Source organism: Gopherus evgoodei, chromosome 18 (genome assembly GCF_007399415.2).
Source record: "Gopherus evgoodei ecotype Sinaloan lineage chromosome 18, rGopEvg1_v1.p, whole genome shotgun sequence".
NCBI lineage: Eukaryota > Metazoa > Chordata > Testudines > Testudinidae > Gopherus > Gopherus evgoodei.
Genome location: NC_044339.1, coordinates 4,987,991 through 5,001,222, shown reverse-complemented (window position 1 = coordinate 5,001,222; position 13,232 = coordinate 4,987,991). Strand labels below are relative to the sequence as shown.

At 46.4% G+C, this 13,232-nt stretch overlaps 1 protein-coding gene across 3 annotated transcripts in view; it reads right to left on the bottom strand.

Annotated features, from left to right (window-relative positions):
- KIF17 (kinesin family member 17) overlaps positions 1 to 13,232 on the bottom strand; it is a 42,674-nt gene that overhangs the window by 18,111 nt on the left and 11,331 nt on the right. For all 3 annotated transcript variants that reach the window (XM_030537857.1, XM_030537859.1, XM_030537860.1), the window contains exons 4-8: positions 12,998 to 13,187; positions 4,004 to 4,456; positions 2,603 to 2,700; positions 1,139 to 1,286; positions 259 to 353 (exon numbers count right to left, since the gene is read on the bottom strand). In XM_030537857.1, coding sequence (XP_030393717.1) covers positions 259 to 353; positions 1,139 to 1,286; positions 2,603 to 2,700; positions 4,004 to 4,456; positions 12,998 to 13,187 — 984 coding nt within the window. The remainder of the gene's footprint in view (positions 1 to 258; positions 354 to 1,138; positions 1,287 to 2,602; positions 2,701 to 4,003; positions 4,457 to 12,997; positions 13,188 to 13,232) is intronic.

Sequence of the window (13,232 nt, the reverse complement as noted above, 5' to 3'; positions counted from 1 at the left end):
AGCCACCGAAATTGTCACATTACCCTTAAGGATATGGTACTGCTTGGAGTGAAGTTTTGGCACTGGGAAAGCTAAATTTCCCCTTGCATTTTCAATTGGCTGTGCACTGTTAAACAGCTGCCACATTCTACCCCAGAAGCAGCTGCACTGTGGCTAGATAAATACGCTCTTTTATTGAGTATCCATGAACCTCACAGACACAGGGGGACAGCTAGATTTGTTCCATTTGTCTGATAAAGAGCACTGGCTGATGGGTACCTTGGTGGACACCTGTGCTGTTTCTGGGACAGCGACAACAGGGCCTGGAGACAAAGGTGCTTGGTCAGGGAGAGTTTCAACCCTCAGGACAGCATCTGGAGAATACAAGAAAAAATACCCAGAACTCTTAGCTACAAGCTCTCCACCACTAGGGCATCATTCTATGAAAATACCACGTGTGAGCAAAACAGCTGCCAATTGCCACTCCACTCTGTTTGGGGAAAACCATGGGAGACCCAGAGAGCATCCTGCATGAAAACAGTAGTCTTCACAATGGATGGTAAAACTTTGGAGGTTCACATGAGAATGCTCAGTCTGTCTCTGAGGGTGGGGGCTAACGGTCAAAGAAAAATTACCATTTTGTGTTACAAAATTTCTGAGCCAACTATTGAGAACATAGGTAATAGAACTACTATAGATTATCAGCTCTTTGGGGCACAGACCATCTTTCTGATCTGTATTTGTTCAGTAACTAGCTCAACTGGGTCCTAGGCAGCACTGCAAAACAAATAAGGATGGCTGGCAGCAAGTCACAATTGTCTCAGGAATCCCCAAACTTTGCCGAGTTGACAGGCCATATTGGCTAATCACCAGGCATTGAAGGGGCACACCTAATTCACATATAATGGAAAAGTTTGAAACTATCACCCTCGTATCGTCCATAGAAGTGTGGCTTGTGCCAAGCCCACTGGCTTAAGGTACAGCAATGCATGATGGGACCTGTCATCTCTGCAGTTCAAAACTTTTATTCAAGCTAAGTGCTGTTGTGGCCCAGGCTGCAAAGTTCTATTGTCTGCAGTTGCTAGTCCCCTGGTCTACATCCTCCCTGACTATGGTTTCCACAAAAGCTAGCGTTTCTCTAAATCTTCCCTGTTCCCACCTGCTTCCTTCCTGAGGTTTTCCTCCAGAGTGGACAGCTTGAGGTCGTAGGAAGTCCGCATGGTATTGATGTCCTCCTCAAGTCGGGCGCGGGATTCTTGCTCAGCTTCATAGTCCGCCTTCAGCTGGGCCAGCTTCGCCTCATACTCCTGAAAGGCACAAGGGCACTGTGGACAGCCTGGCATGGCACATCCCAATGGTCTACTCCTGACCATGCCCACCCATTCTGGGCTGCTTGTCACTTCCCTAGCAATATACTAAATACAGAGCTGCATTCACAGCCATTTTCCACTCTACAATTTAAATGAACACAGTGGCTGCTCAAAGGTGATTGGCACTTCTCCATTTATCCACAGGACAGGAATAGCTGACGCCACAGTGATGCCAGCATGCCTCAGCCCTGCCCTGGAGGGATCTCCTTTAAAAATGAGAGGGGAGTTCACTCCCTCTAGCACTTTCACCTCTGATCTCTCTGCCCAGTCTGCCAAGAAGGAGTCTGGTCAGTGTTGAATCTGGAGGTGGATTATGAATTTGGACACCTGCATGTTAGGAAATGGACTAATATCCCAGCCTGGATTATCAGCCATCAGGAAATGTACAGATGGCATTAAAAACTTGACTGTCAATAAGACAGAGTAATCAGTGTATGTGTGTGCGCGTGCACTAGTTATTCCTCTCTCCAGCATATATCCAGGCTATGTGAGATGTTTCGATGCATAATCTGAATTTTCTGATCCTTTCTGATGGTGGATTATGTGACTCTTGACCCACACAGACAATCTTAGACAAATCCAAAATTGCAGTTAAATGGTAATTTTCCAGGCTAGATAAGTGCTGGTTCATAGGAAATCTAGAATTTAGGCTTCTGTGTATTTGAAATTGGTCATTATGATTTTTGGGGACAAATGGGGCAGCCTTGTGTCATACAAACCACATCCTAAATGCTATCAGATAGGAACAAATTTTTGACCCTCCCAGTATGGCCAAATTAGAGACACCAAGGGAACCGAAAGGATCTATATCTCATTAATGATCACCTAAGCAACCAGCAGCACTGACATCATTGGGAGTTTAGTCTAACTAAGGAGGAAGTAAGAGGTTCAGGATTTGGCCCAATAGTTGGTCAGATCAGATTCACTGAACCCCTTGCTGAGAGGAGATTCCACACTAGAATAGCAGGGAGTGCTGAAAGCTAAGGCACTTCTACAATGCAAATCGACCCATGCTGGGAACCCAGTTCCATCCCATCTCCAAAGCAAAATGAAAAAATGTTGGGAAACAGTGGTATTGTAACATGGTCTCCAACAACACAGGTTATGTGGTACAAGACCAAAGATTGAGGTGCGTGGGGAGAGGTGTACCAAGCAGGTCACACAGTTCCCCTTGCGCTACAGTTGTGCTGAGGATTGTAAAAGTGGACAGCCCCCAGCAGGAAGTAACTTGGGGGTCATACTCCCTGGCTTACTTCTCTGATCAGCTGCTTCTCTGCCTCAACATCTGGCTGGGGTTCAGGTAGGAGAGCTGGCTTCACTTCCAGCTGAGCAGTCTCAGCAGGTAACAGACCTAAGGAAAGGAGAAAGATTACTCACACATACAGAGGACTGTCCACAGATCATTTGGCAACTAGCCAACAGAAAGAGGCTAAAAGATGATAGGGAATGTGTCAGCCTAGACATTCCTTTAAATTGTGTTAATAGGATACAGTCCACACTGATAGAGCATGCTCTGTGCTGGGGCTGCACCTGAGAGAAAGTCACTGCTGTGTGGAAGGACAGAGTTTTAAACAGCTTGGTTCCAGCTCTGTAAAAGGCTGAAGATAATTCTAATCTAGACTAGATAGGTTCTTGCTATTATTTTCCAGGATGTAATTGAGGGCTACAATGGTATGATCTTTGCCTGTGGCCAGACTGGCAGTGGGAAGTAGTTTACCGCGTAGGACACTCTAAACTCTTCAACACAGAAAGACATTGTTCCCTGGACACTGGATCACATTTCTGAGAGCAGTACAGGTCTGCAGTGATGTGAAAGGGTTATGGCAGTAAATGCAAGAGTGAGAGCTGCTTGGAATACAGTGCTAACTGGAGTCTTCCTGTCCCTGGTTTTCATCTAGCTATTTACTCAGGGAAGAGGATCATTCTCACTCCCATTTTACAGATGAGGATATTGAGGCACACAAATGTTAAGTGACTTGCCCTAGGTCAGACAGAGAATTAGCATCAGAGCTGAGAACAGAACCTAAGACTCTTGATGCCTAGTCCTCTGCTCTAACTGCTGGAGAATGCTGCCTCTTCACCCAATCCTAAAGTTACAGGGATGCGGGCAAGATGTCTGGTTAAATCGAGCAGTGATCTTGTGAACTTGTGCTTCTCAAGCTTCATAGCCCCTATGCTGCTCCCTTCCCTTACTTATCCTCAGAGAGAAAAGGCAGGAGTACCACTTAATGTGGCCACCTAACATAACCTCAGGCCCAGGAGGGTAGGATCAACAGTAGGGAGGCGAAGGGGGCATGGACATTGCTTGCTCTCTTGAAGGCTGGTTCTGTCTGGGGCAGGGGAAGGGAAGAAAGGCCATACAGTCTTATCCCCTACATGAAAGGCTGCTCCTATCCAGGAGTATGGAGGATGGGTCCTAGAGGCTGCTCCCCTCCCTAAAGTCTCCCCCCATCTGAAAACAGACTGCTCCCATCCTACCCCTACCCCTCTCACCCAACTCAAAGGCCAAAGCTGCTGGCATTGGGCTGAAGAGTGCCTTCCCCAGCAGGTAGAAGGAAGGTTGGGGAGAAATGCCAACGTGCACTCTGTATATTTAAGGTGTAATTTTCTGGCCAATGATAAAGCAACTCTGGAGCAGTCCAAGGGCATCGTACCTGACAAGTTATTTGTGTTCATCTGTTCAGCCAAAATGGCCTTCAGCTTCCTGATCTCCTCTTGATACTCCCTCAGCAGAGCATCTTTGGGATCTTCATTGATACGGGGCTTGTTCTTGATGTTCTTTGCCCGGTTGGCGTAGCGCAAAGTGCTGAGGCTCTCGTCGTAGTTGTTATCAGCAGGAGACAGGCAGGCCACCATGAGGGTCTTGGTGTTTCCTCCAAGGGAGTCCTGCAGCAACCGGGTCAGCTTTGAGTCTCGATAGGGGATGTGTTTGCACCTGCCATCTACCAGGGCTGAGATGACATTGCCCAGAGCTGAGAGAGAGAGGTTAATTTTGGTGGCTTCTTTGAGACGCTCCCCTGTGGCTCCGGTTTTGGACTGCCTCTCGCTTCCAGCCAGATCCACCAGGTTGAGTTTTGCAGCCCTCAGGTGATCCTGCCCTCTCTCATCTGCAAGAAAACAATGTGGGATTGGGTTCTTTTAAGAAGAAGCAACTTCACCAGACAAGGACCAGGCCTCTTGCCCTTAGGCATTACATATGAATTTGAGCCCTAGACTTTGTATGCACATAGGCCCTGACTCAGAAGGGCACATATACTCATGCATAACTTCTAACACAGGCTTGAGTCCCATTGAAATCATGTGCTTACCAATTTTGCTGAATCAGGGCCTTGGTTCCCAGAATACACAGCAAAACTTCTTGAACCGCTTTAGATTTTGATCCCATGAGCACTCTCACCTCCCATAGGCTTCAGTGGAAGATGAAGGTACACAGAATTTTGCAGAAGACACTCAGCACCGTGCAGGATTGGGACTCTTACCTTGTGCAGGTTTTTTCATACAAACTATGTCCCCCAGGATGTTTCATGGAGTTAAATGATCAATGCCAGGCAGGGAGAGAGAGGTTAAAAGGGTGGAGATAAGGGAGAATGGAAATGAGAGTCAAGAGTCAGTGGGGTAGGAATTCAGCATGGCCGGAAGAAACATATGGGCAGTACAAGCAGCAGAGGATGTGAATGGCCAGAGAGGAGGATCCGTTCAAGTGGACTACCGGGAAAGGCTTGGGGGAACCAAGAAGCCTGGAAGCAATATTTAGTTCAATTTCCAGCCTACAGCTTCTCTCTAGGCCTGAATCAAAGCTGCCTCAGTGTATGGTGATGCTCATAGGGTGGCCTGTTGTGCACAGACACAGGAAGTGCCCCATACCAGGGAAACAAACACTATCAAGACGTCACCATGTGGGTTCCTGGCATCCCAAGGGGGGCTGCAAACACTCTCCAAGGTTCAAGTTTTACTGCTTAGAAGCTGGTGAAATGACTCAGCAGGAGGAGAGACGTGCACTGCCACAGTCTGCTCCTCCTCAATGGACAATGGGAAGTATAAGCAGAAACCAAGAAAACTCCCCAGACTGGGATTCAGTCCAGTCCCTTGAGCCTGGGTGAGGAGCCTGACCTTCTTAAAAGGATTCTGCTCCCTTTGCCTCCTAAGCAACCAATTTACAGCTCTCTCTCATGCAGTAGTACTTAGGGGAAGCCAAGAGCTAAGCTGAAGTTAACACATTGTTTACCAGAGACCAGGAAGTGACCCTCCCTTCTGTAACATTTCCTTCCTACCTTTCACTCCAAAATAATGCTAAGTGTACTGGGCTCAGGAAGGAATTCCTCCCCCCACGCCCATGTATACTGTATTTTTTTATTTATTTTTTTTTGGAGGCGAGAGATCGCCTTCCTCTAAAGCTTCAGCAGCAATGTCCATAGCTAGAGGTGGGATAGTGGACAGGGTGGGCCAGGACTCTGAGGTGACTGTGACGTTGCACTCCATATGATTTTATGAAAATATGCTAATGAGTGTGAATATAATGTAGCTGGAATATGCTTCATGTAAAAGGTCTCTTGTAAGGTATCATTACAAAGCTTATAATCTACTGAGTGTGGTCATCCAATTTGTATAAATGTATCATTCTTCTATCTGAAACTAGAAATATGAAACATAACTCTGAGGTCCTATTGTAAGTATGCAAAGTGTGGACCATTAATGGTGGCTTGGAATCTTGATGGCTCCCATCAACTAGAACAATTGGTTGTAAATAGCTCTGTTTACTTGCAAGCCTTCCTGTGAGTCAGGCCAGGAACAATGAAGGCTTAGGTCTCCCAAGACATGTGACCATGTCACCTGGTACTGGAATCCATCTTAAACCTGTTGCTTTTCCATTTAGAAGGATGGCTGGGGACCCAAAGACACAAAAGATTCCCGCCTTGTGCCAAAGCTATATAAGGGGGGTGGAACAGAACAAAGGGGCTGCAGTCATGAGAAATCCCTTAACTACCACCTGAGCTGGAACAAGGACTGTACCGGGGGAAAGGATTGGACCCAGACTAGAAAGGAGTCTAGCCTGTGAAAGAAGCTTATTGGAACATCTCTGAGTGTGAGATTTATCTGTAAGCAGTTTCTTAATGTCTTAGGCTTAGACTTGCGTGTTTTTGTTTTATTTTGTTTGGTAACTTACTTTGTTCTGTCTGTTATTACTTGGAACCACTTAAATCCTATTTTTTCTATTTAATAGAATCACTTTTGCTTATAAATTAACCCAGAGTAAGTAAGTAATTCCTGGGGGAGCAAACAGCTGAGCATCTCTCTCTATCAGTGTAATAGAGGGCAGACAATTTATGAGTTTACCCCGTATAAGCTTTATACAGAGTAAAATGGATTTAGGATCCCAATGGGAGCTTGATGTATGGGTGCTAGAGACAGAAGCACTTCTTAAGCTGTTTTCAGTTAAGTCTGCACTATTTGGAGGACTTGCTTCAGACCTGGGTCTGTGTTTGCAGGAGGCTAGTGTGTCTGGCTCAACAAGACAGCGTACTGAAGTCCCAAGCTGGCAGGGAAAACGGGCTCAGAGGTAGTCTCAGCACATCAGGTGAGGTCTCAAGGGGGAGTCTCTGTGACCGAACCAGTCACAGTGGCGAAATCAAGCAGGATCTGTGCACAGCTGATTGATTTGAAATGCTGGTAGCGATTTTAAGTGAGTTGTAAATGTGCTGGCTAGAGAACAAAGTGGTTATCAGTTTGTTATTTGCTGTTTGCTTATTTTGGGTAAGGGAAATAGGGACAGAAAAGTGAGCAAAAATAAGTAGAGTGAAGATCAAAAGAAGCTGAAACTGCACAAGTTGCAAATTGCTCAGAAAGTCTGAACACTGGGCACTGGGCAAGTCTCTGTTAATTAAGAAGCCCCTGAGCTGAGTGGGTCTCTCTCACTTAATCACTTCCCTGCCATTGTGGGGCCTCAGGCACTGGTGCAGCTCAGTCCCGTGTAATCTACACCAGTGGCATAGAACAGGCTAGTCTCCTGTGGGCTGTAATAATTTGGTGTAATTTCAGATGATGAGTTTAGTGTGCTGGTGCCAAGTGGTGTTGAGGGCCTCTGATATACAGGTCAGAGCAGATGATCTGGTGATCCTTTCTGGCCTTAAACTCTAGGACTATCCTCATGACTGAGAAAAGCTGCAAGCAGTTCCCTGCAGAACCTATCAGCTTTGCTGCCAGTCTGGCCAGGGGGATTTCTCTCCAATGTGAGCCACTCCTTCCCCATCCAGGGCGCGGGCATGCTGTCCACTCCTGCTAACTAGGGACTGAAGGATAAAGGTCAGGGTGAAAACATGGCCGCAAAGACTTCAGTGGGCCAGAATTTCACCCCAGAACTCCAATGTGCTCGGATTCATTAGGGGTGTATTGAACCATTTGACTCTCAGCACCTCCATAAATTACCCCACTCTCGGAAGCATACAGAGCACTCTGAGCCAGAAGGAAGTTGTTTTTAAAGGTACGCATTTGTCTCTTTTTCAAGTAACTCACTAGGTGGAAAACTGTCCTAGTCCCTCCCTAAGCCCCATTCTGCCAGTCAGCATCTGAGATGCTAGATAAGTAGCAAATGCTCATTCAGTGAACTAAGGAAAATAAAACAAAAGGAGAGTGATTCTCCAGTGAATAAAAACTAGGCTAGGAAGTCAGACTTTGCAAACTCTACCTATGGTAAATAATGTGGCCTCTATTATCACAATATCTCAGCACCTCATGATTTTTCATGGATTCATCCTCACCCCCATGAAGCTGAGCAGGGCTAGTATCCCCACTGTACACATGAGGAACTGTGGTCCAGAGAGACTAAGTGATCTGTCCAAGGTCACATAAAGAGTCTGTGATGGCACAGACAATTGAATCCAGGTCTTCCATGTGCCAGGTTACCACCCTAAGTGCTGGATCATCCTTCATTTCAAACATCCCTTTCCCTGCTATTCCCAACACCAGCCATCACAACCCAGGGTTAAGAGTAAAACTGGCCACAAGCCGCTAGAACAGCATGAAACTGACAATGGAATGCATCAAGGGTTCGACAGAGTCAGCACTACTGTGATGGCGTTATCAATATCTGCAAAATCTAAACTTTCATTTCAAAAAATTAGTTTCTAGACATTAAGGCTGTGAAGAAAACCTTCCAAATGTCAACAAAGCATAAACTGATGCATCTTGTGAAAGCTGAGTTCTCAGTTAGACAGAAACAATAGCTCCAAGAAGTTAACTGCCTATTCATCACAATGGGGTGTTGACGCTAAACTGTAATGATTATGACATAAAGCATTGCTAGCTGTTTCATCACTGATCATTCTGGCAGAAACATCTGGCAGCTCAGGGATTGGGGGTGAAACTGGGGAAAATAGGTGGAGTTTGAATATACTGCCACCCCTTCTTACTCTCCTTTCTGAGCCCTGGGGCAAATGGACACTCTGAAGAGTGGGGGTTTGTAAGTTGCAACTGGCAATTAAAAATTAAGTAGTTGTTTTGGCTCCTGCCAGTAATTGTACCCAAGGAGCTTGTTTGTTTCAATCAATACAACTACTGGGTTAGTTTCCCTGGTGTAACAAGTCCCCAGACTCTTGCTAAAATGCCTGCAAGCAGGTTGGAAAGTCAGGCTGTCACTGTCTAATTCTCTTCTAGTCCATCAACAAATTCTGGAAGCAGAAGCATGAGACAAGTCTAAAACATCTTCCTTCCCACCAAATCAAGGGGGGAAGCACCCGTTCCTTTGATTGCTCAGACAGGACTAATGCAGTCTTTCTCAAACTGGGGTCGCCGCTTGTATAGGGCAAGCAGTGGCCAGTAAGTCCCTCAGCCTGCACCGCTTCCACCAGCTCCCATTGGCCTGGAGCAGGGAACCGCGGCCAATGGGAGTCACGATTGGCCAGACCTATGGACGGGGCAGGTAAACAAACCGGCCCAGCCCGCCAGGGGCTTTCCCTCCACAAGCAGCAACCCCAGTTTGAGAAACACTGGACTAATGGCAAGGAACCTGTGTATTTCATAAATCTGCAGCCACAGAATTTGCCACAGAATCTACTACTTGCTGCATGTTTGCAATCTGGAATCTAAACGTGCATTAAAAAGTCTTTGTAGACCTCATTGTTGTGAAGGGATTCTTAAAAATAGGAACTGTAAGTAAGTGATGCTGTCTTTCTTCCCAAGACTGCAGACAGCTTGATCTTCCCCATTTGTCTTAATGGGGGTCCAATCTGAAACCTAAAGATGACAGTTTAAATATCAGCTTTGTTAACTGTTTGACTGATGGTCATTTTAGTTGAAACATCCAGCTAACGTGCTTTTTCCACAATCCCAAATTTGCTCCTACCCCTCCCCAATTGCCCAAAAATCAGACTGTCCAATATACAGCTGCCAAAATATCGTATTTCACCCTCCTCTCTCCTCCATTTTCTACTATGCAGTTCTGGATTGCCAATAACAAATCTTGAGGCATAAAAACTGAAAACATGAGCAACGTGTAAAATGAATGTAATTTAATTTCAAAATAAATAGCCACTATACTGTTTGGATTACGACTGTCATGTTAAGCCAGTAAAAATGTCCTATCTCAAATGTAAATGAAACGGATGCAGAATTTCCAGTCTGCTGCACTATAGCACTGCAAAATCCAGAGACACTGAAACAGAATTTAGGTCCAGCTTGCCATGGAATGCATGGGGCTTCCCTAACAAGTTAATTAAATGACAAGCCATTCTCACCCTGTTAGTTTGGGCTACAAAAACAGAGGTACCACTTTTTGAAAGCCTCTAAACAAGACAAATAATTCCAACTTAGGCCATGTCTACATCTAAAATTTTGCAGCGCTGGTTGTTACAGCTGTATTAGTACAGCTGTATAGGGCCAGCGCTGCAGAGTGGCCACACTTACAGCAACCAGCGCTGCAAGTGGTGTTAGATGTGGCCACACTGCAGCGCTGTTGGGCGGCTTCAAGGGGGGTTCCGGGACGAGAGAGCAAACCGGGAAAGGAAACCAGCTTCGCCGTGGTTTGCTCTCTCGGTCCCGGAGCCAGCCAGCAAACCGCAGGGAAGGAGACCTGCTTGCTCGGGGTTCCGGGACCGAGAGAGCAAACCGGGAACGCCGCGGTTTGCTCTCTCGGTCCCGGAGCCAGCCAGCAAACCGCAGGGAAGGAGACCTGCTTGCTCGGGGTTCCGGGACCGAGAGAGCAAACCGGGAACGCCGCGGTTTGCTCTCTCGGTCCCGGAGCCAGCCAGCAAACCGCAGGGAAGGAGACCTGCTTGCTCGGGGTTCCGGGACCGAGAGAGCAAACCGCGGCGAAGCTGGTTTCCTTTCCCGGTTTGCTCTCTCGGTCCCGGAACCCCGAGCAAGCAGGTCTCCTTCCCTGCGGTTTGCTGGCTGGCTCCGGGACCGAGAGAGCAAACCGCGGCGTTCCCGGTTTGCTCTCTCGGTCCCGGAACCCCGAGCAAGCAGGTCTCCTTCCCTGCGGTTTGCTGGCTGGCTCCGGGACCGAGAGAGCAAACCGGGAAAGGAAACCAGCTTGATTACCAGAGGCTTCCTCCTTCCACGGAGGTCAAGAAAAGCGCTGGTAACTGTCTACATTGGATTACCAGCGCTGGATCACCAGCGCTGGATCCTCTACACCCGAGACAAAACGGGAGTACGGCCAGCGCTGCAAACAGGGAGTTGCAGCGCTGGTGGTGCCCTGCAGATGTGTACACCTTCAAAGTTGCAGCGCTGTAACTCCCTCACCAGCGCTGCAACTTTCTGATGTAGACAAGCCCTTAGACTGCAACCCAAGCCCTACCTGGAACACGAGAGGAGTGTAAGCATTTACTTTTGATTCTTAGGCTAACGTCAGGATTTGAGGGTCCCACATTATAGACGTTGGTGAAGCAGGATCTGGTTCAACAAACCAAGGCACGGTTAACACCCACGTGATCAGCTAATTGGGTTATTCTGAGGGTCACCCCTCATTCCCCCATTTTTAGTAAATGTTTGGTGAGTAAATTCTCTATACATGGAAATGAGGGCCTATCAGCAGCGTCTGCAATTATAGTTGGAAGACATTGTGCAAGTTTCCCATGAATGGAGAACAGATGAAGGAAATAAAACCAGACTATTAGCACTCAGCAGAGGCCAAGGACTGAACGGAGCACGGAAGACTGATGGTCTCTCTCTCTCTCACAGGGGTGGCCCTTTCAGGTCCAGGTTGAGACACACTGGCATGGTGATATCTGGGGGCAACTTGCCCTGTTGCTATCCATACTTTATTGAATAAAGAAAGTCCAGTGGCTAGAAGCCAAAGTCAGGAAAATCCAAACCGGAAATAAAATGCACATTTTTTGGACAGTGACAGTAATTCGCCACTGGATCAGACTACCTAGGGATTCTCTTTCCCTGGGATCTTTTAACTGAGATTAGGTATCTGTCTAAAAGATATGCTGTAGTTCAATCAAAAGTTCGTAGGTTCAGTGCAGGAAGAACTGGGTGAAGTTCTCTGGCCTGTGTTAAGCAGGGAGAAGACTAGTTAGAGGTGTGCATGCGTACTGCAGTGGAGCACTCATAAGGACAAAACATCTCAAAGAACTCAAGTTACAGAAAGGTAAGTAACCTCTCCTTCTCCATGTCCAGTGAAAGCAGGACAAGAAGTAATTAGATTAATCTGCAACAAGGGAGATTAGATAAGATATTAGGAAAAACTTTCTAACTATAAGGATAGTTAAGTACTGGAACAGGTTTCCAAGGCTGATTGTGGAATCCTCATCATGGGAGCTATTTAAGAACAGGTTGGACGAACACCTGTCAGGGACAGTCTAGGTTTTTTTGGTCTTGCCTCAGGATAGGGAGCTGGACTTGATGACCTCTCCGGGTCCTGTCCAACCCTACATTTCTATGATTCTGATTCTATGATAGTAACGGTCCCTTCCAGCTTTACAATCTATGAATTCCAAGTGCAAGTGTGGCCTGCAGGCACTGGGGCTGTCAGTCCAGCACCTTTCAACAGCATCAAATAAGGATTTTAGAAGAAAAAGAAAAACAGAGGGAAATATGCTCCCAAACAATGTGTAGGACACTTGTCCCCCCGCTCCATGGGTGAGTGAGGGAAAAGCCATTTAAAAGATACTCAGTCACTTTGCACTGTAGTGAATGCTGGTGCCAAGGCACAGCTCTCATTCTAGACCTAAAATCATTCAAGACTAGAACTGGGAAAATTTTCAGCAAATAGTACATTCACTGAAAAAAGCATTTTTCAAGGGCTCTGAAACCGTTTGCAAATGTCGATCAAATTTAACAAATAGTTTTGGCCCCCCCAAAAAAAACAACAGATAAAATTTTTGAAAAGGTCAAAATACCTTAGAAAAAAACAAAACATTTTGAAAATGTCCATTTGAACATACATTCAAAACATTTAATTTGGACCCACATGGAATGTTTTCAGTTCTTGTTTTGGTGAGAAAAACTCAAAACATTCAGTTTCATTTAGAAACAAACCGATTTTTTCCCCACAGATATTGTGGTTCAGCAATAGAACAGAAAAATCAATGATTTGCTCAGCTGTATTCAAGTGCCAGTTTTTATTCTGGGATTATCCACCAGATTGTACAGGCAGGTTCTATGCTTAGTTTCCCAAAGGCCTGACTCAGGAATCTGGCACCTACCTACAGCATATATCTCCATGTTGATGGTGAAGATGGAGTGGGAGCGGGAAGAATCCTTGTTCATCAGGGTGTAGCCCACTGCTCGGTTTCTCCAACCCGTCTCCATGATGCGCTCGCACTGGGCCACGCTGTGCACGGTGTTAAAGGAGAGTCCTTTCACATACACCCCCTTCTCTGGGTGCTCCTTCAGCTGCAAGCAGGAAGAGCACAACACAATGATCAGAATGGTCCCTTC